The 20234-nt window shown below is 35.2% G+C and overlaps 1 protein-coding gene across 4 annotated transcripts in view; it reads right to left on the reverse strand.

Moving 5' to 3' along the window:
• CCSER1 (coiled-coil serine rich protein 1) overlaps positions 1 to 20234 on the reverse strand; it is a 1392355-nt gene that overhangs the window by 431218 nt on the left and 940903 nt on the right. For all 4 annotated transcript variants that reach the window (XM_043871183.1, XM_043871185.1, XM_043871184.1 and 1 more), the window contains one exon: positions 14425 to 14469. In XM_043871183.1, the coding sequence (XP_043727118.1) occupies positions 14425 to 14469 (45 nt within the window). The remainder of the gene's footprint in view (positions 1 to 14424; positions 14470 to 20234) is intronic.

The following is a 20234-nucleotide window of genomic DNA, read 5'->3' on the forward strand; positions in this document are numbered from 1 at the left end:
ATGCAGAGTGCATCACGTAAAATGCTGTGCTGTATAAAGCACAAGCTGGAAGCAAGATTGCCGGGAGAAACATCAACAACCTCAGATACACAGATGACACCACCATTATGGCAGAAAGCGAAGAACTAAAGAGCCTCTTGATGAAAGTGAAGGAGGAAAGTGAAAAAGTTGGCTTAAAACTCAATATTCAGAAAACAAAGATCTTGTCATCTTATCCCATTCCTTCATGGCAAATAGATGGGGAAACAATGGAAACAGTGAGAGACTATTTTTTGGGGGCTCCAAAATCACTGCAAATGGTGGTTCAGCCATGAAATTAAAAGATATTTTCTCTTTGGAAGAAAAGTTATGACCAAACTAGACAGCATATTATAAAGCAGAGACATTACTTTACCAACAAAGGTCGGCCTAGTCAAACCTATGGTTTTTCCAGGAGTCATGTATGGATGTGAGAGTGGACTATAAAGAAAGCTGAGCACCAAAAAACTGATGCTTTTGAACTGTAGTGTTGGAGAAGACTCGAGAGTCCCTTGGACTACAAGGAGATCAAGCAGTTAATCCTAAAGGAAATCCACCCTGAATATTCATTGGAAGGACTGATACTGAAGCTGAAACTGCAGTACTGTCGCCACTTGATGCGAAGAACTGACTCATTTGAAGAGACCCTGATGCTGGGAAAGACTGAAGGCAGGAGGAGAAGGGGATGACAGAGGATGAGATGGTTGGATGGCATCACTGACTCAATGGATGTGAGTTTGAGCAAGCTCCAGGAGTTGGTGATAGACAGGGAAGGTGGGCATGCTACAGTCCGTGGGGTTGCAAAGAGTTGGACACAACTAAGTGACTGAACTGAACTGAATCCAAGATGTGGTGCTAAGTGGCTTTACATTCTGTGATAGAATGTCTACTGTCTTTTATTAATTCAAGGCAACAGTAACAATAAACAATAATTATATTTTAAAATTCCATACTGGATATTCTTACTGGTATCTGGCATTGTGATCATTATTTTTCACATGCAATCTAATTTTCTCTATTCTTAACAATCTTATGCAATAAGGTACAATTATGGATTTAAACTTTTTAATGAAGAAACTGAAGTTCAAATTATGCAACTTGGTCAACATCACAGTGCTGAACAAATGGCAGAACTGGTAATAAAAGCTCTAAAATACTTGCTCTCTACAAATCCCACTATGCCACACTGCCTCTTATTGCACAGTCATTTCTCATTTAGGGAAAACTGAATGAATTCTTGTGCTACAGATATCTTTGTTTTTAAAACATAAATAAAACTCTTACAAATTAAACTTGACCCTATTGAATTCATTGGCTCCAGCAACACCTAAACCATTTGCAGTTTTCTTTGATCTCCTGGTGGATCAGAGTTTAGGTAAAGCATCTGCCTGCAATTCAGGAGACCTGGGTTCAATCCCTGGATTGGAAAGATCCCTGGAGAAGGAAATGGCAACCCACTCCAGTACTCTTGCCTGGAAAATCCCATGGACCGAGAAGCCTGGTGAGCTACAGTCCCTGGGGTTGCAAAGAGTTGGACACAACTGAGCGACTTCACTTCACTTGACCTCAAATGGTCTGAATGCTACACAAAAACATCCATGAATCACTCCATTCTCAAGAAATGAATACTGAAGTTACTATGTTCTCCAGGCAGCACCTCATTATTCTATTCAATTCCTTTCACTTGCCAAGCCCTTAAATATGTTTTTCACATTCACTTTCTTCTTGCCAGTTCTTGAACTATTTTCAACATGGTTATCAACTCTTTTATCCATTGAAAGTCACTCACTAAGACAAGTAAAATCTTTTTCAAGGCAAAATTGGAGATCGCTTGCTTCCCCCAATTATTTTGACCTCTGTACACTTTGATAGTTTTGTGCTAGGTACTACTTACTCTCAATATTCTTTGTGACATTTGTTTCCAGAAAGTAAACAAGAGTTAATATATTATCAAATGTAAATTGTTAGAGGAGAAAGCAACATCTGATAGGCTATAATTGGAAGCAAGAATGGGGCAAAACCATTTTTTTCAGTTTTGGTAAAAACTAGATTTTACATGTTTCATCAAATGTGTTTAATTTCTAAAATTCCAGACTTTTAGATATTAAGCAAATCTATATTTTAAATAACTTGTACATAATCAAGCACAGGATTATATTCATGATTTCGTTTGACAATAGCATCATAAATAGGAGGATGAATTAAAATGGCTAAATATCATTAACATACTCATTTTTCAATTGAATACTTTTGAATAATTAAAAATGAGAACACAAATTCAGATAAGTCTTACATTTTCTATCAACTGTTGCAGAGGATATTCCTCTGGGTCCTATTTGTCATTGTCTACCCCTACTCCCATACAGAAATGGTCAAACAAATACACTGTGAATTTTCCCATGTGGAATACTGTCTGATCACACTCCTTTAGCCTACAAAAGAAAAGTACAGGTCATGCTAATGTTCAGGATTCCCATATTGGCAATGATTTGGTTTAATAAATACAATGGAGTAGATATACATTAGATCAATAAATCTGCATAGAGACTGTTTTTAATTTACTATATCAGCAACATTTATCTTCTTTCATAGGATATGTTATTTTTGATCAGTGAAAGCTAAGACTCACCCTCTAGATGTAATATAGTTAGAGAGGGGCAATTGGGAAGCTAATTTTGCCATGATGATCAGGACTCTGTTAAAGAAGATTGATCCTAGGAAAATTGCAAACTGCTTATTTCAGATAAATTTTGTATTTTACTAAAGAAATCCTTATTGATTTCAAAATAATAGATGAAAATGAAAATATTGGCCCAACCTTCATTCTAGATGAGTTACTACTAGTATATCTTTTCTAATTCAACTGTCTTTAGGAGAATATCTGGATCATGAGAATAGTCTACCACAGTACAAGAGGTAAACTCAAAAGATGAGTTAAATGGTGCTTTTATCATTTGAATATCATAAAAGGAAAAAAAGAGATAAATATTTAAAAAGTCATTTTTCTTATCCTAGTTCCTGTTGCTAAAGTATAAACATACTTTAATTGAACCTTGTAGATGAGCTAGGGGAAATTAGACCACACTTTCTATCATTAGAAGAGACTGTCCAACTCCTGAGTAGATGGCTGAGACCATCATTTAGGGGTAGTCAAGAGAGAAGGAAATGGCAACCCACTCCAGTGTTCTTGCCTGGAGAATCCCATGAACAGAGGAGCCTGGCAGGCTATAATCCATGGGGTCAGAAGAGTCGGACACAACTTAGTGACTAAACCACCACCACCAAGAAAGACAAAGTATATGCAAAAAAAAAAAAAAAAAAAGGTAAAGAAGATACTTAATTTACACAGAAAGTAGAATGATGTAAAATTAGATAACAGAGAAAAAGAACTGATTATACATTTTTCCAAAAAGATCAAGAAATATTCCTTGCAAATGGATGCACCTCACTGTATTCAATTTATAATGACAAGTTTTAAGTAGGCTTCTATTCTTTACAGTCAAATAATCTGCTAACCAAAACACAAGAGAAATTATGGTCTTGGTCTTGGATGAGATAATATCTATATACAACATATGAGTACAAAAGAAGACAGAGAGAAAGAGAGCGGATATGGTTGTTTAGCAATTAAGATTAGATAACTCTCATGAGGAATTCAAACAGTCAAAATAATCAGTTGTAGTAAATCTATTAATTTCTCTTCTTATAAGTCATAGTGTAATGCTAAATTTTTGCTCAAACCTATTTCCTAGGTTAGAATCCTGGCTTCACCAACTTACTAATTATAAGAGTTAGGCAAGTTATTTAAACCATTTTTGTTTTGAATTTTTCTTCTTTGAAATGAGAATGATAATAGTGGCTATTTCAAAAGTTTGTTGTGGTAAGTGCTTCAGTCAGTCAGTTCAGTGGCTCAGTCATGTCCGACTCTTTGTGACCCCATGGACTGCAGCATGTCAGGCTTCCCTGTCCATCGCCAACTCCCCGAGTTTGCTCAAACTCATGTCCATTGAATTGGTGATGCCATCCAACCATCTCATCCTCTGTCGTCCCCTTCTCCTCCCGCCCTCAATCTTTCCCAGCATCAGGGTCTTTTCCAATGAGTCAGCTCTTTGCATCAGGTGGCCAAAGTACCGGACTGATTTCTTTTTAGGAGTGACTGGTTGGATCTCCTTGCAGTCCAAGGGACTCTCAAGAGTCTTCTCCAACACCACAGTTCAAAAGCATCAATTCTTCCATGCTCACTTTCTTTATAGTCCAAGTGCTTACAGAAATAATAAGCATACAAACAGCGCCGACTGAGGGTAACTCAGTTTTTTTTTTTTTTTTTTTTTTTTACATTGTGAAAAGACAGGACCCTATTTCTTTAGGTTTTTAGAGTCTTTTTTTTTGGTGAGGGAAAATCAGTTTTCAGAGCATTTGGGGTATCAGAATTTCAGATAAATTATTTACATGGGTTATTTTATTCTTTTTTTACTTTTGATATTTGTTGTTGAAATTTAAATGTAACCAAACTTTAAAGTTATTTAAGAGACAAGATGCAAATAGGACCAGAGCAAATAGGAAAAGGGCAAAGAGAAAGCTTATATTTTGAAGGAAATGGATTTGTATGGTTGTATTACTTTTAGGGTGTTTCATAGACTGAATGGCGCTCCCCCCCACCAATTCATATGCTGATGTCCTAATTCCCAATAGTTCAGAATGCAATGGCATTTAGAGATAGGGCTTTTAAAGAGCTAGTTAACATGAAACGAGGCCATTAGGGTGGGCCAAACCACTGTGACTGGGGTCCTTATAAAAGGAAATCTGGGCACACAAAGACACGCTGGGATATGAACAACCAAAAGAGACACTATGTGAGGACACAAGGGGAAGACACCCATTTGAAAGTCAAAGAGTAAAGCTTCAGAGAAACAAAACCTATGGATACCTTGACCTTGGGTTTCTAGATCCAAAATGAGGAAATAAACTTCCATTGTTAAAGCTTCCCAGTCTATGGTACTATGTGATGACAGACCTAGCAAACTGCTAGAGTAAGCAAGAGCAATTTTACTTACAACTATTATTTTGAACACAACTGTTATCTGTGTGAGTCTGAAATACTCTATTCTTAGCATTTTTAAGATAAGTAAAACAATTGTTTATATAATATTACTTAGGCACCAAAAACCATACACTATTACATCAGTTATTGGCAAACTTATTTAAAAATTTTAGATTTCATGTTAGACAACAATGCGTTGATCACTGATAAGGAACTGAAGGGTCCTGTGATATAACTAAAGGACAGCAATGGAACTAATCAGGATTTTTCCTATTCCATTGGGCTGACAGAGCATCGGTGTCCAGAACACTGTGTCAAAGTGGGTGTGAGGACAGGAAGTAAACAGAAATAGACATATGTCAGATAATTGTCTTCAACTGGAGGGATGAAGGAAGGATGGAAAGAGATTTTGGAATCTAGTTTGAAGCAGAGAGAAGGAAGGCAGGGTAGGTTTTCAGAGAAGAGAAGTAGTGAGGTATCATTGTAAGTTTATAAGATTCTAAATACGTTAGTCAACAAAGCCAACAATTGAATATTTACATGAGGACTGTTTTTCTATATGAAACTATAAATATAAATAGAAAATAAATTCTCTAAGTATCAGATGAATATCAAGATAATAAAACTGTTTATCTTCTGTATGTTTTTGAGGTGGACATGACTTTTCTTTATAATTAGAATAAGAAAGGAATCATACATCTCCTCATTTATTTATGAATAAATACTTACCTGATGAAAGCAGGCTGAATCAATTCAACTATACAGAGTAGTATTTTCCTTTTACAACTGATATAGGTAAACAGCAAAAAATAACTGCATAATAGGTTATATACACAAGCAAAAACAGGAATGCACAAAGATCTCGAAGCGTTTGACTGCTTTCAAATAAAAATATAAGGCTGTGAAATAAAAATTATAGTTTGTTTTTGCCTTTTCAAATGAAAACATCTCCAAGGTTTGTGATTCTAAAAATAATGTATGTACCTTATAAGAGCAGACATCTACATTTTTACTGATTAGAAAGTCAAAATCTTTCTACAGTAATCCTTCTTAGTCCTCATCTTTTTTTAAAATCCACTTTAAAATTACAAATCTTTAATTGTATACAAATATTTCTGGAAAAATACTCATAAATGAGGAAAATATAGTGCATCTCAAAACTCTTGAGGTCAAAATCTCCATTTACTTCACCTGTTGTGCACATCAACGCAAAGACAAAGTGTCAAAAACTCTGACTAATTTTCCTAATCACGACCTATTACCTACCTCATAAGACTTGCTTTTAAATCATCCTGCCTGTAAACACCCTCTAAATATCCTCCCCTAAAATCCTCATTTAGAGACCTATTACAATTTTGTCAATGTAGTATTCTTTTTTGCTTGCAGGTACTAACAAACTCAGTTTTGCTTGATCAAAAGTTGTTTTCTTTGCAGTCATTTGTTAGATGAATAGTCAAAAATTGTGGAGATAACGGAGAACTTCCAGTGAAAGCTTTGTGCAACCTGACTTAAACTCCTCTACTTGAAACCTGTTCCTCCAAGATCACTGAAGTTTCTATCTAGAGGTCTCTCTGACAGCAACAGTGAGGTATGCACTGCATTTGGTCTAAATTTTAAGTTATTTTTGTCATTCTCCCAAATGCAGAGTTTACGCCTCCTAGGAATGAGAATTGATTTTAGCACGACTTTGATAGCCTAATCAATTTTTTGAAAATTCTTATTCTAGATGAAAACACCTACTCTGTTACTTACAATATGACTGTCTGTTTTCAGGATTTCTATTGTGAGTCAATAAAGGGAGCATTCATGAGGTACGAGTGCTTATTAGAGTTAGGTTTTGTTAGACTGATTTTCTTTAGACAAACTTTGAGCATTCGCTCAAGCTTTGTGAGGATCTTCCCCAGTCTTGTCTTTGTTGATTCCACTTAGTCTCATTTTGCTCAGTTAGGGAGTTTAAGTTCTTCACCTAGTCTTCAGCCAGGTTCTTAAAATAGGAAGTTGCCCAAGAAAAATTTTAATGTGTTTTTTTCAGTTTATTTGGCCCTCTAGATCAAATTTCTGATTGCTTTCTATTTTAGTTCATGTGCTTATCTCTCTAATTGGTGCAATTCCATCCAATATGTCTGCAACTGTAAAGTCCATTTGGGGGAACTTAATTGTTGTACTGATGCTTGATGCAATTCACTAGAGTTCAAATTATTGTTTAAACCTGTTGTTTATACTCTTGAGTGGCTCTCAAAGTGTGTGTGTAATGGGTTTCCTATATCTAAGGCTTCTTTTGTCCTTCCATAATGATGGTTTCAAGTTTGTCCAAAGCTGACTCCTTCTCCCCTTTCTCTTTTCCTCTATTTTTTTCTGCTTCTCTTAAGAAAAATTGTTCTGTCACTATGTACATACATCTCTAATCTAGATAATAATTTAAACATTTCCAAAAGAAAGATTTAAAAAATTGAATTGTGTGCACTTTTTATGGATTTTGATTTCCTTATTTGAGATACGACTAAGAATGTATTCTTGCTTACAGAAGTAGAGTTGATAAGGTTGGTTTTGCTTAACCAATAAGTTTCTTTTGGATAGTTTCTTAAAATGTCAATGGTCTATAAGCATAGAAGAAAAATAGGATGAAATATAGAAAACACAGGATGTGAAAAATAGCTAATAAAACCTGCAGTGCTTAGGCACAGCTCTCTATAAATGAAAAGGTAAATAAAATTTTCTCATATGTAATATGAAATATGGAATTAAGAAGTTTTGAGATTCAATGACAGATTCGAAGTATATTTTATTTGTTGTCCTGTCAAGAATTTGTCATCTGAGAACCAATTTAAGGTGTAAAACCTAAGGCTAGGCTTTGGATATCACCGGTTGCCACAGCATTGGATAATTCATGCAGACAGTAAAATCTCTCAACAACATGACACCCAAATTGTCTCTGACAGAAGGAAAGATGAAAGGAAGAGCGAACAGAAACAATAGTAACAGTTGTCATTTATTGCATGCTTCCTAGGTGGCAGGCACTGCTCAAAGAGCTTTACTCATATTAACTCATTTTATCCTTTTTAAAAATTTTTGAAATGGAAATAATCATTATGGTCTTTAAAGTATAATTCTTTCAATTAAATATTGATTTACAAGCACAAAGATTTTTCAGTTCATTTATTGCCTGTCAATTCCAAGAAAGGGGGGGGAAAAGGGATATTTTAATTTTTTTTTTTACTGAGTCCTTAAAAGGTCTCTTGATCTCAGAACTGAACTGTAAATCAGATACACCTTAGTGACAAATTATAGCCACTGAACTATTGAATAATTCTCATTATGAAGGAAGAGTTATTTTTGCCACAGATTTTACATCTCAAAGAAGACTATAATATTAGCCAATACATATTTCTCCCCCAGATTGTGTCATCACTAGGGTTTTAAAATAATCTCCTATTCTACAAAACTCTATATCAACCAAGAATGGGATAGTTAAATTGCAACAAAAGTGAAAACAGCCTATTCTGAATGCTGAACAATAAAGAAAACACACAAATGTAGTGAATTTTGCAGAAAAATTACTAAAGATAACTGGCAATCATGATTTGTTTCTCAGTGAAGATTTTCACCAAACTATAAAAGAAATACAGTTGTCTATAATTTCAAATTATATAGAACATTAGCTTTCAAGAGAACAATGGGTCTTCATCACTTTTTGCTCTTATTTCCAAGACATACAACACATTTTCTTCAATTTTAGTTCTATTCTTAAAATTCACATATTCTGTTTCCTTTCTTTGTTTTGAAAATAATTCCTTCCAGTGGTCTGTTGAAACTAGGAGAAACAGTAGCAAGTTCTCTTAACCTAAGCAGTAACCTAGGTCTAAAATAACCTGTATAATAATTCTAAGTTATAAATAGAAAAATAAATCAATGGTGATTTTTATTTTCTTTCACTTTTAATATTGCCTCTTATTCCAGGTAAATAAATTATTTTGAAATACAGGGTATCATTGATCTGATTCTTTGAACATTCTCCCTTTTGAGGCTGAACTTCTAAAATGACTTACTTCAAGTAGAAATATGCAATATGTGAAGGGATATACAATGCAAAGCCTATCCAATTAGATGAGCAAAGGCATACAATCCACTACTTATCAGAATAAAATTTCCCTAGGAATACTGTATGCTCAAGTGATACATTACTCAAGCAGCAAATCATGAATTATTATTTCAAATGATTAATACATTTAAATATAAAGTAGGCTTGAGGGACTAGCACGTAACTAAACATTTTATTTTTCTACCTTTTTCAAATATCTCTGATTGATTATGTTTATGTACTAGAAGTTCATATCATCTGTAATTTCCTAGTCATGGTTTTTGGCAAAGAGAAGATTGGGAACATTATAGTCCAACAGAGAAAGTTGATAAAGCATTCTGAACTACAAAGCAGGTAGTTTGTAAGCCATGTCCATGATTTTCTTGAGAGTAATGCATTCATAAACCAGCTTTTAATGATTTGCTATGTCCACTGTTTCCTAACTATGTGTCCATCAGAACCTATTTATTTGTACTTGTAATCCCCCAAGTAAAATCCAAATTTTAAGAAATATCACTGGCATGGTCAAACATAATCAACTGAAACTGAAAATCAATTTTCAAATCACAACAGGGGATTTTTCTCATAAAAGGATGCATGTGTCTATAATTTGGGGGGGGGGGTCTATTTCTAAGGAATGCATCTAGAAATTATCGAAAATGTTCCTTTTCTCTCAGATGTTTAAGAAGCATTTTTAATATCTGTCTTATAGGAATATAAAACTTCTTATTTAAAATGTTCAAGTGTACCATTAATCTTTCTTCAGAATTCCAGGTGAAGGATGGTAACATGATCTCTACTTACTCTTTTCATTACTTTGGGAGATTTGAGCTCTGTCAATTCTGTAAAAGTGATTCCTGCTCATTACAAACTTGCACTTTATTTCCACTGCATCAGTGGCTCTGGAATTTCTGTAACTTCCAATAACACAGTCACGATCCAAAAGTTCTGATAATCACTGTCTCTCACCTTAGCTTGCAACATTAAGTATAACTTCTGAAATTAAATGCTTAACCCTGATTTAGATGTCTAACCATAATAGTTTTCTTTATGCATATAAACTCCTATATCGTGTGTATTTAGACTTGAAATTAAACACTTAATCCTGATTTAGATCTAGATACAGAACAGCTTTCTTTATCCATATCAAGTCTCATATCATGTATGTTTAGACTTGCGATATGAGTGTTAGTCACTCAGTCGTGCCCGACTCTTTGCGACCCCATGGATTGCAGCCCTCCAGGCTCCTCTATTCATGATATTTTCCAGGCAAGGATACTGGAGTGGGTTGCTATTTCCTTCTCCAGGGGATCTTCCCAACTCAGGGATCGAACTCGGTCTCCTGCACTGCAGGCAGATTCTTTACCGAGTGAGCTACAAGGGAAGCCCTGTGATATAAGATATAAAATATTCAGAATAGGGATGGTCAGGTATTTTTCAGGTAGGGTAGAAGAAAAGACAACTTTCCACTCAAAATTATTTTGTACAAACACATGCACACACACACACATACACAGGTGCACATGCATATGAATCTTTACCAAGTTAACAAAAGCAGTGCTTTGGAAAATATAATACTAATATTTAAAATAACAAAGGTGAGAAAGTCAATTCCTAAGTAAGTTGATAAGAAGTCCTGGGTCCCCAAGGAGGAGAAAGGGGTCTGGGGCCCTCAAGGAGGAGACAGGAGTCTAGAATTCTCAAGGAGGAGGAAAAGACAAACGTCTTTTTTCCTCTAGATTTCTTAGTCTTAGTCACATAAAATGTTAAGCCTGGAACTGATGATTACACAACAACTCAGTTCAAACTCTGTACTAAGGATTATATAACAATGTATCCTGCTTGAGGACAGTTTCTCCTTCCTGAAAACCTTCTGACTAATCCTGATATTTTAGAATGTATGTTATGGGAGTGGATCTGGTAAAATCTTTCTATTGTTAAATTCTAGTCTGTTAACTTAAAATGTAAATTGTGGGAGTGATTCTGGTAAAATTTTTACAACCTTGAGACATTCTTTTGATTTATTGTAATAACCAATTAAAAAAGTATATAACTCCCTTGCTTAGACTAGAGAAGGCAATACTCTCCATCCCCCTTCTGATGCCTATGTCAGAAGCTTTCTCTGTCCCTTTTTCACCATAATAAAACTCTGCTACACAAATGCTCTTGAGTGATCAAGCCTGGTCCCAAGTCCTGAAGCAAAAATCTTCTTCAGAGATCACGAATCTGACATCATTCACCATAAGCTATCAAAGGTACACAATCTTCTAAGAAAACTGGTAACAACTTGTTTTTATCCACAAGTCACAGTAAAAATACTGTATATAGGAGAACAGAGTTTCCTTAAGGAAAGAAACGTGATTTGTCTATGTGTCATATCCAGTGAAATTTCACTGAGGATTTTTTTATGAGTTATAAGATCCACAAGAGGCAGGAAATTCACTCACAGATAGAAATATCAGTTATACAATGACGTTTTACACAGCATTCCACTAATTTCCCTTTTTAAACAACCTTGCTATTACTTAATATGATCAGCATCCTCAATTTATATGCATGTATAAATACATTAAAAAAACGTAACTGATGTGTTTTTTTAATACAACTAATATGTGTTTTTAAACCTTTTACAACAATACAAGCAATTTAGGTACTGCTCGTCTCTTTTTTCTTCAGGAAATTTGTATTTTAATCAATTCTTCTTAATTTATATTTTTATACCACATGTAGTGTTCAAATCTGGCCTTCCTGTCCATCAATTAGCCTTTTAATAATATTTACCACTTAGCTAAACAGCATATTACTGCCTGCTTCAATTTTCCATGCAAACTCTCAAACGGTAAATAGAACATTTTAAGAGACACTTCTTAAAGCTGCTTATAAATATTTGGTAAGAGGACCTTAGTATCACATCCATCAACATCTATTGAGAACATCTGTCATTTGAACTAAGACAAATTAATTCATCTTAAGAAGTAATCATTGTCATTTTGTCTTCATCAATCACAATAGCATTAGGATTAAAAATTCTAAGAGGATGTTTTGAGTAAGAGTTTTCCAAATCCACACATTTCAGTTTAACATAATCACAAGTACTTTATATATACATCTTTGTAATACACACATGTAACAGAATACAGCAAGCAGGAATCAGAAAGATGCCTGTCACAATTCACAAGCAAGAGAGATCAGGACACTCTTAAGAAGGAATTGCAGTCTTATTTATAGGTCACTTACCACTGAAACTTGATAAACAGCGTTCACAACATATTTTTCCTCTTGTCTGATACCTCCTAAAGTGTCTTACCATAGAATGGATTAGACTTTATAATCACAGGGAAAACTGAGGTGAGTGTTAGGTTGACTAGAAATAAGCTAGAAATAAGCCCAAGTAACCCAGTATTGCCCAGACAGGGAGTGAAGTGGCTGTTTTGACTTTAGTCGTTGACTTTTCATTCCTGGATAGGAGGTCTCAAGTGAAGACATAATAATGCTTTCATTAATTTCAAGATCTTACCTTCTTCACAATAACTCCACTAACCTAAGAATGGAGGCCCCAATCAAGGTTGTCCCCTCAATGCAGATGTATATTTTAAATTGTAGGTCATTAACATTTTGACCTTCAAATGGTTTGACCTTCAAACCACCATATTTCCAAGAAAAAATTTTAATTTAAAATACATTATTGACATGTTCCTTACCCATAAGTATATTTATAATGAAAATAAAATCAGAAGAAATAAAAAATAAGCAATAAAATGTAACAGCAACTTTTCTCAATAAAAGCCAGTCATTAAGCTTTTAAATGTAACAAGAAAAACTACAAAATCCTGACTTAAAAAATGATTTTTGCTACTATTTAGCAATGTCATCACATGGCTACATGGATCTGAGTTTCCCTTCTTTAGACACACATTGCTCTTGGACTAGAATACAGTGGTGAGAAGCTGAAACTGTACGTCCTCAAAGACACTGAGTCAGCAGAAATAAATCACAACTGTCCTGGTTAGGTGTGAACTTTCACTTAGAACATGATGAGTTGAGTTCTTTCTCTAACTAGATCCACTTTAGTTCCAACTGACAGACAGTAGTTACCCTCACAAACCTGTAAATGGCTCTGAGATCTTCCTTACACAGTACATGCTTTTACTGATGATCATGTCTCTTTTACCTTCTCTCCTACAATATGAAATATCTCTAGAGATTTAACTATATTTCACCTTCCCCAGATCTTTTGCCAATGTGATCCTACTGTTGTGCATCCCTCTAAAGGAATAGATTCTTCTGGATAGAAATGGCAAGTAAACGGAAGGAGGCCCTACATGACAGTTAACTAGGAACTAAAATGCCAAATACTAAAAACACACAACTGGAAATTAGAAGAGCAAAGAAAGAGGGGCAAACACCATGCATTAAATACATAAGAAATATGTTTTTACAGAAAGAGAAATCACAGATGGGGAGGAAGGTCACATTATTTTCACATTTTATAGACTAAGTGTCCTCACTTTTGACCCAAATTATTCTGTAAATATCACCAAAAATAAAATTACCTTTTGAGTAACAAGAAAATATTGATTTACTGAATTACATATCCCACCATCTCACAACACCCAGCAACCCAGCAACAGAGAAAAGTAGAGCATTTACACATTTAGACTGAAAAGGATTTTATCTAATTAAAATTAGGTAATAATGTACATCATGTAAATAATATGATATTCTGTTTGATACTACTAAAAATTTCCCTTCTGTATAAAGCATCTGGAGTAGACACTAATTAAAGGAAATTTTAGAGTCACTAGTCTTACCAGAGCAACTTCACACCATCGGACAATGCACACCCACCTAGCAGCATATGCCAAAAACCCTGGACACGAGAGTGAAGAATCACAGATGCCATAAAATGTTTTCATTGTTAGAATTATGCTAACCTTTCAGTAAATCATTTTCAATATTGCATCAAATCTTTGCTCAAAAAGGTTTTTCTGCGCTGTCTAGAGGGCCCTACTGCTTTAAAAATCCACTTTAACAGAAACAAAACACTTACCTCACTGGAGACAGGATATTTTCTTCAGTTTCAGATGACCAAGTACAAATAACTCATTTACATAAACATGTGTAAAATGTGTTTTGGTCAGAGTGAATGAGATGTTATCAAAATCCCTTTCAACATATCCCCATCATCCTTAACATCATCACATTCAGTCAACATCACCCACCACATCATGGCAACACTGAAACCCTTTTCTCTTCTTCTCCATCCCTCTCCCTTTGATTTTCTTACCTCTCTCCCTCCTTGTACTGACTCCAATCTTTTCAAGTTCAAAACCTGAAAGAGAAAAAAAAAAAAACTATGTAACTGATGGCAAAGAAGAAGTAACTAGCACCAGCGAGAAATTTTTAAGTGAAATAATTCATTTAACAAAGAAGATCTCAAGGCAGATTAATATTTCATGAATATGATAATGTATATAACTGAGTAAGTCTTCAAATATGGTATCAATGCACTTCTTGCTAAATCCCAAGACATTAAGTAAAAATAAAATATAAAGCATTTTTTTTTTTAGTGATGATTGTCGGTCCCTCAGTGAAATCACAATCTAAAAGGATCTGCTGTGATAGTAAGTTCTTATTTTATTGCTCTGCACTTGGCACATCCTGGAGCCCAGATCTGAGTTAAGGTTGATAATAAGCATTCGCTTCATTTGCAGCACTGATGATCATCTAGGAAATATTCAGAATTTTATCTCCTGAAAAAATTTCTCATCTTCTATTATCATAACTGCTTTTTACTTAAATTAAAAGGGGAGGGATTCACTTTAAATCCCCAATAAATACTAAGAATAATTAAATGATAGAAGACAATCTCTTTCTTTGCATGCCTATTGCAAAATATGCTTGTGGCACTAGAGTCTGTCTGTCCATCTGTCTATCCTCCCTGGAAACACTGCTGTTTAGAAAGTGAGAGAATGGAAAAAATTGCTCCCTCCCCCAAACACAATAAAGGGCTTCCATGGTGACTCAGACAATAAAGAATCTGCTTGCAATGCAGGAAATCCGAGTTAACGGCTCAGGAAGATCCCCTGGAGGAGGGCATGGCAACCCACCCCAGTATTCTTGCCTGGAGAATCCCATGGACAGAGGAGCCTAACGGGCTCCAGTCCATGGGGTTGCAAAGAGTCGGACACGACCGAACGACTTTTCAAAACAACAACAAATACAATAAAAGCTTCAATTACTGTTATTTTCCTTATTGTAGTAGTTCTGTATGTGGAAGGATCTGTATGAAAATTGCTGTGACATATGGTATCATAGTACCAAATTCTTTTTACCTTTCTTCCTTTTTCTTATCTTCTATTTCTCTCTCTCTCTCTATCACTCCTATAAATTATTTTACAATACATATTTATTTGGTAGGCACTATGGGTCAGCCACCATGCTCGATACTAGGATTATCAGTAATAAATAGTCCTCAAAGTTTAGCAGATCACTGACTACACACACAAAACTGAAGATAAAACTTCAGGATAATGATGCTGCTGCTAAGTCACTTCAGTCATGTCTGACTCCATGTGATCCCACAGACGGCAGCCCACCAGGCTCCCCCGTCCCTGGGATTCTCCAGGCAAGAACACTGGAGTGGGTTGCCATTTCCTTCTCCAATGTGTGAAAGTGAAAAGTGAAAGTGAAGTCGTTCAGTCCTGTCGGACTCTTCGCGACCCCATGGACCGCAGCCTACCAGGCTCCTCCACCCATGGGATTTTCCAGGCAAGAGTACTGGAGTAGGGTGCCATTGCCTTCTCCGGATAATGATGCTAGGTATACAATATTCTCTCTTAGCATAGGATGAAAGAGGTGATTCAGCCAATGAATCAGCAAGAACATAAAGGACCACAGAGGAGAATCACATCTAACCAGTGTTAGAGGCTGAAGAGGAAAAGCAGAACAGCATGTAGCACTCTAAAAACCTGGCTACTCAATGTCTGGTGTCTGGATTTGTAGCATATTCATTTCTAATGATGACTCCACCCAAGACCAGTTGAGCAGGTAAATATATTTTAACAAATTTTCCAGGTTATTCACATGCATATTAAGAGTTTGAAAACCACTGGACTAAGAGGTCTATGAAAGGTGAATGGTTTAGTTGGCATTTACTTTGAGTTGTGCATAAGAGGAGCAATAGGAAAATAGGCTGAAAAGCTGACCAAATTGTGAAGTTTGAGACTGTTCTTTAGAGCCTCCCTGGTGGCTCAGATGGTAAAGAATTCACCTGCAATGCAGGAGACCCAGGTTTGATCCCTGAGGTGGGAAGATCCCCTGGAGAAGGAAATGGCAACCCACTCTGATATTCTTGCCTTGAGAATCCCATGGACAGAGGATCCCAGTCCATGGGGATGCAAAGAGTCAGATACCACTGAGCAACTAACACAGACTGCTCTTTAGGTAAATGCTTATTTTGAGAGCACTGTTTAAAAACTGGAGTATAGTTTTAAATTATCAAAGATAGACATATATGAAAACTTACATAGCCTCACAATTTAGTCTAAACCTACTTCTTACTTTCTCTTTTTCTTAAAAACATGAGAAGAAAAATAGAAAGAATACAAGTAAATACTGGGATTTATTTGTAGGATAAAATTTTTAACTTGCCTCTAAATTATGTAACAGAGCTTCAGAAATCTTAACAATTTTTCACATTATTATGAATAATTTTGACTTAAGGTATTTTTCTATTTCTTATGAAAATCTGAATAACATATAACTTTAAGTATATATTCTGCATTATCACTATACATTTGAAAGAAAACTGACCATAAGAAAAATATACTAGACTTAATTATTGTATTTCTAACTTTTTATTTTAGAATTTAAGAAAAGATTGTTACTGTTTTTGTTGTCTCCAAGCTGCATATTTATTGTATAAGGACATATTTATGTATTTTTTTTAATTTGGTGACAGCATTTATGTTTAAAAAGATAAAAGATTTATAAGATCTGATGAGAAACCAGAGTGTTAATGTTTAGCACATTTTCAAGTGGCTTTTAAATGATCTCATATATTAAATATTTCTTGAATTGTTTGATTAAAAAATATGTACAAAAATATTAAATAACTCCACGTAGTTTAAAAAAATATAACTAATACACTAATGATTCTAAGTAAAGGCTCTAGAATCATCCTGACAAATAGTTATTCTTATAAATAAATGACAGACTGATTTCTGAGTACAGACAATTATCTGCATTTGCAGGATACACTTTGAATAGCTTTTATTGACCATGCCAAAGCCGTTGACTGTGTGGATCACAACATATTGTGGAAAATTCTGAAAGAGATGGGAATATCAGACCATCTTACCTTCCTCAGTTAGAACTGGACATGAAACACAGACTGGTTCCAAATATGGAAAGGAATATGTCAAGGCTGTATATAGTCACCCTGCTTATTTAACATAAATGCAGAGTATATCATGAGAAACTAGGCTGGAGGAAGCACAAGCTAGAATCAAGATTGCCAGCAGAAATATCAGTAACCTCAGATATGCAGATGACACCACCCTTATGGCAGAAAGCAAGGAAGAACTAAAGAGCCTCTTGATGAAAGTGAAAGAAGAGAGTGAAAAAGTTGTCTTAGAGCTCAACATTCAGAAAATTAAGATCATGGCATCTGGTCCCATCACTTCAAAGCAAATAGATGGGGAAACAGTGGAAACAGTGACAGACTGTTTTCTGGGCTCCAAAATCACTGCAGATGGTGAGTGCAGCCATGAAATTACAAGACACTTGCTCCTTGGAAGAGAAGTTATGACCAAACTAGACAGCATATTAAAAAGCAGAGACATTACTTTGCCAACAAAGGTCCATCTATTCAAAGCTATGGTTTTCCCAGTAGTCCCAGTATGGATGTGAGCGTTGGACTATAAAGAAAGCTGAGCACTGAAAAATTGATGCTTTTGAATTGTGGTGTTGGAGAAGACACTTGAGAATTCCTCAGACTGCAAGGAGATCCAACTAGTTCACGCTAAAGGAAATCAGTCCTGAATATTCATTGGAAGGACTGATGCTGAAGCTGAAACTTCAATACTTTGACCACCTGATGCAAAGAACTGACTAACTGGAAAAGACCCTGATGCTGGGAAAGATTAAAGGTAGGAGGAGAAGGGGACGACAGAGGATGAGATGGTTGGATGGCATCACCGACTCAATGGACTTGAGCTTCAGTAAGCTCCGGGAGTTGGTGATGGATAGGGAAGCCTGGTGTGCTGCAGTCCATGGGGTCACAAAGAGTCAGACATGACTGAACGGCTGAACTGAACTGAAATTTCGTATGAAATAAAAAATATAAAACAGAACCTTAGAACATTTCTTAAACGTGGCAGTGTAGGTTAAAAATAAATTCTAAAGTGAAATTTATGCTCATAACTTTTAGGATATGAGAAACAATGTTACGATGTACTTTTGAATTCAGACAGACATGGACTTAAATCTGCTTTGGTATCTTCTTTTGTAATTCTCTCTAATGAATTACACGATACTTTTCAACCTCTTCTTTATACTTGAAAAAAATAATAAATGTAATAATTATTATGTAGATTCTATAAAGATTATATTAGGCAATATGTGTATAGCACTTAGCAAAGAGCCAGGAGGAACAGCATATTCCAAAATAGTAACTGCTATCTGGTCTTTTTGTTATAATTGTTATCATTATTACATTCATATAACATGTCTAAATATAAGATCAGTTTGAGCAAAATCTTCTGAAATTGTACTTTTCTTCTGAAGAATGTAAATTATCATGCTTTTCTTTAACTTCTTGATATATTTATATTTGTAACAGTGTTTTGAATTTCTTGTCTGTTAATTCTATCATGTCATTTCCATGTCTATTGTTATTGGCAATTATTTCCCAGTTATGAGTCAAATTTTCCTATTTTTCCTTATGTCCAATAATGTTTTTATTGGTTCTCAGATATTGAGATCTTACTCTGCTTAGTGTTAGATATGTTTATTCTCTTAGAAGGAGTTAGGATTGTTTCTGTGAATTATTAAGTTATTTGTGGGTCCAACTAACTACAAAGCTTGTTTTAACGACATCTTTAGTCGTCTAAGTCTGAGGTTGTCTTTAGAGTTATTTATCTTTAATACCAAAGCTCAACACTTCTGTGCTCTCTACTGAATATTCCATGTATTCAAAGAAAATTCACTACTCTGATAGAAATTCAAAAGATTCCCAGACCTAAGAAAACGTTGCGAATTCTGTTTAAAGTTCTCTTGTAATCATTCTTTTCTAGCAGTTATTCTTTGCTTATCCTTGTCAAATGTCACTTGACATATGTGAAAGTTGTTAATCAAATAAAATTCTCAGAGTAACACATATGTAGATTTCTAGAGCTCTTCTCTGTGTATTTTCCTCCTTTCTGGTAATCAGACCTACAAATTCTAGCTGCCTGTTCTCTCCAAACTGAGATAGTTATCTCCTCAACTACAAAATTTAAAAACTCTGTAGTTGTGTCTGGGCAGTCCCTCCACATACCAATACCTGAATTTCCAGCCTTCCTGTTTCTTACCACTACATTTCTTCTTAAATAGTAGTATCATTTTGAGGAAGAAAACACACTTTTGGAAGATGAAGACAATGTTGAACTCTTAGTTTGGTGGTTGTTTAGTCGCTAAGTTGTGTCCAACTCCTTTGATGCTATGGACTGTAGTCCTCCAGTCTCTTCTGTCCGTGGGCTTCTCCAGTCAAGAATACTGAAGTGGGTTGTCATTTCCTTCTCCGGGGATCTTCCCCACCTGGGCAATGAACCTGGGTCTCCTGCATTGCAGGCAGATTCTTTACCAACTGAGCCACCAGTTTATCTATCAAGAAAATGATGTGGGGGTGGAAGGATATAGAGAGTTGTACTGGATGGTCACTGGAGAGCTCTAAAATCTACTATCTGTGCTATGTTTTAATTTAAAGACAGACAGTCTGGTTCTTACAGGTTCTTACTATGCATCTTTCTAGTACGGCTTCTTAGTGAGACAGATAAACTATTCAAGAAATTAAGAAATCCCAATGAGTTTGACTCTGGTGGCCTAGACAGTAAA

Source organism: Cervus elaphus, chromosome 17 (genome assembly GCF_910594005.1).
Source record: "Cervus elaphus chromosome 17, mCerEla1.1, whole genome shotgun sequence".
NCBI classification, from domain to species: domain Eukaryota; kingdom Metazoa; phylum Chordata; class Mammalia; order Artiodactyla; family Cervidae; genus Cervus; species Cervus elaphus.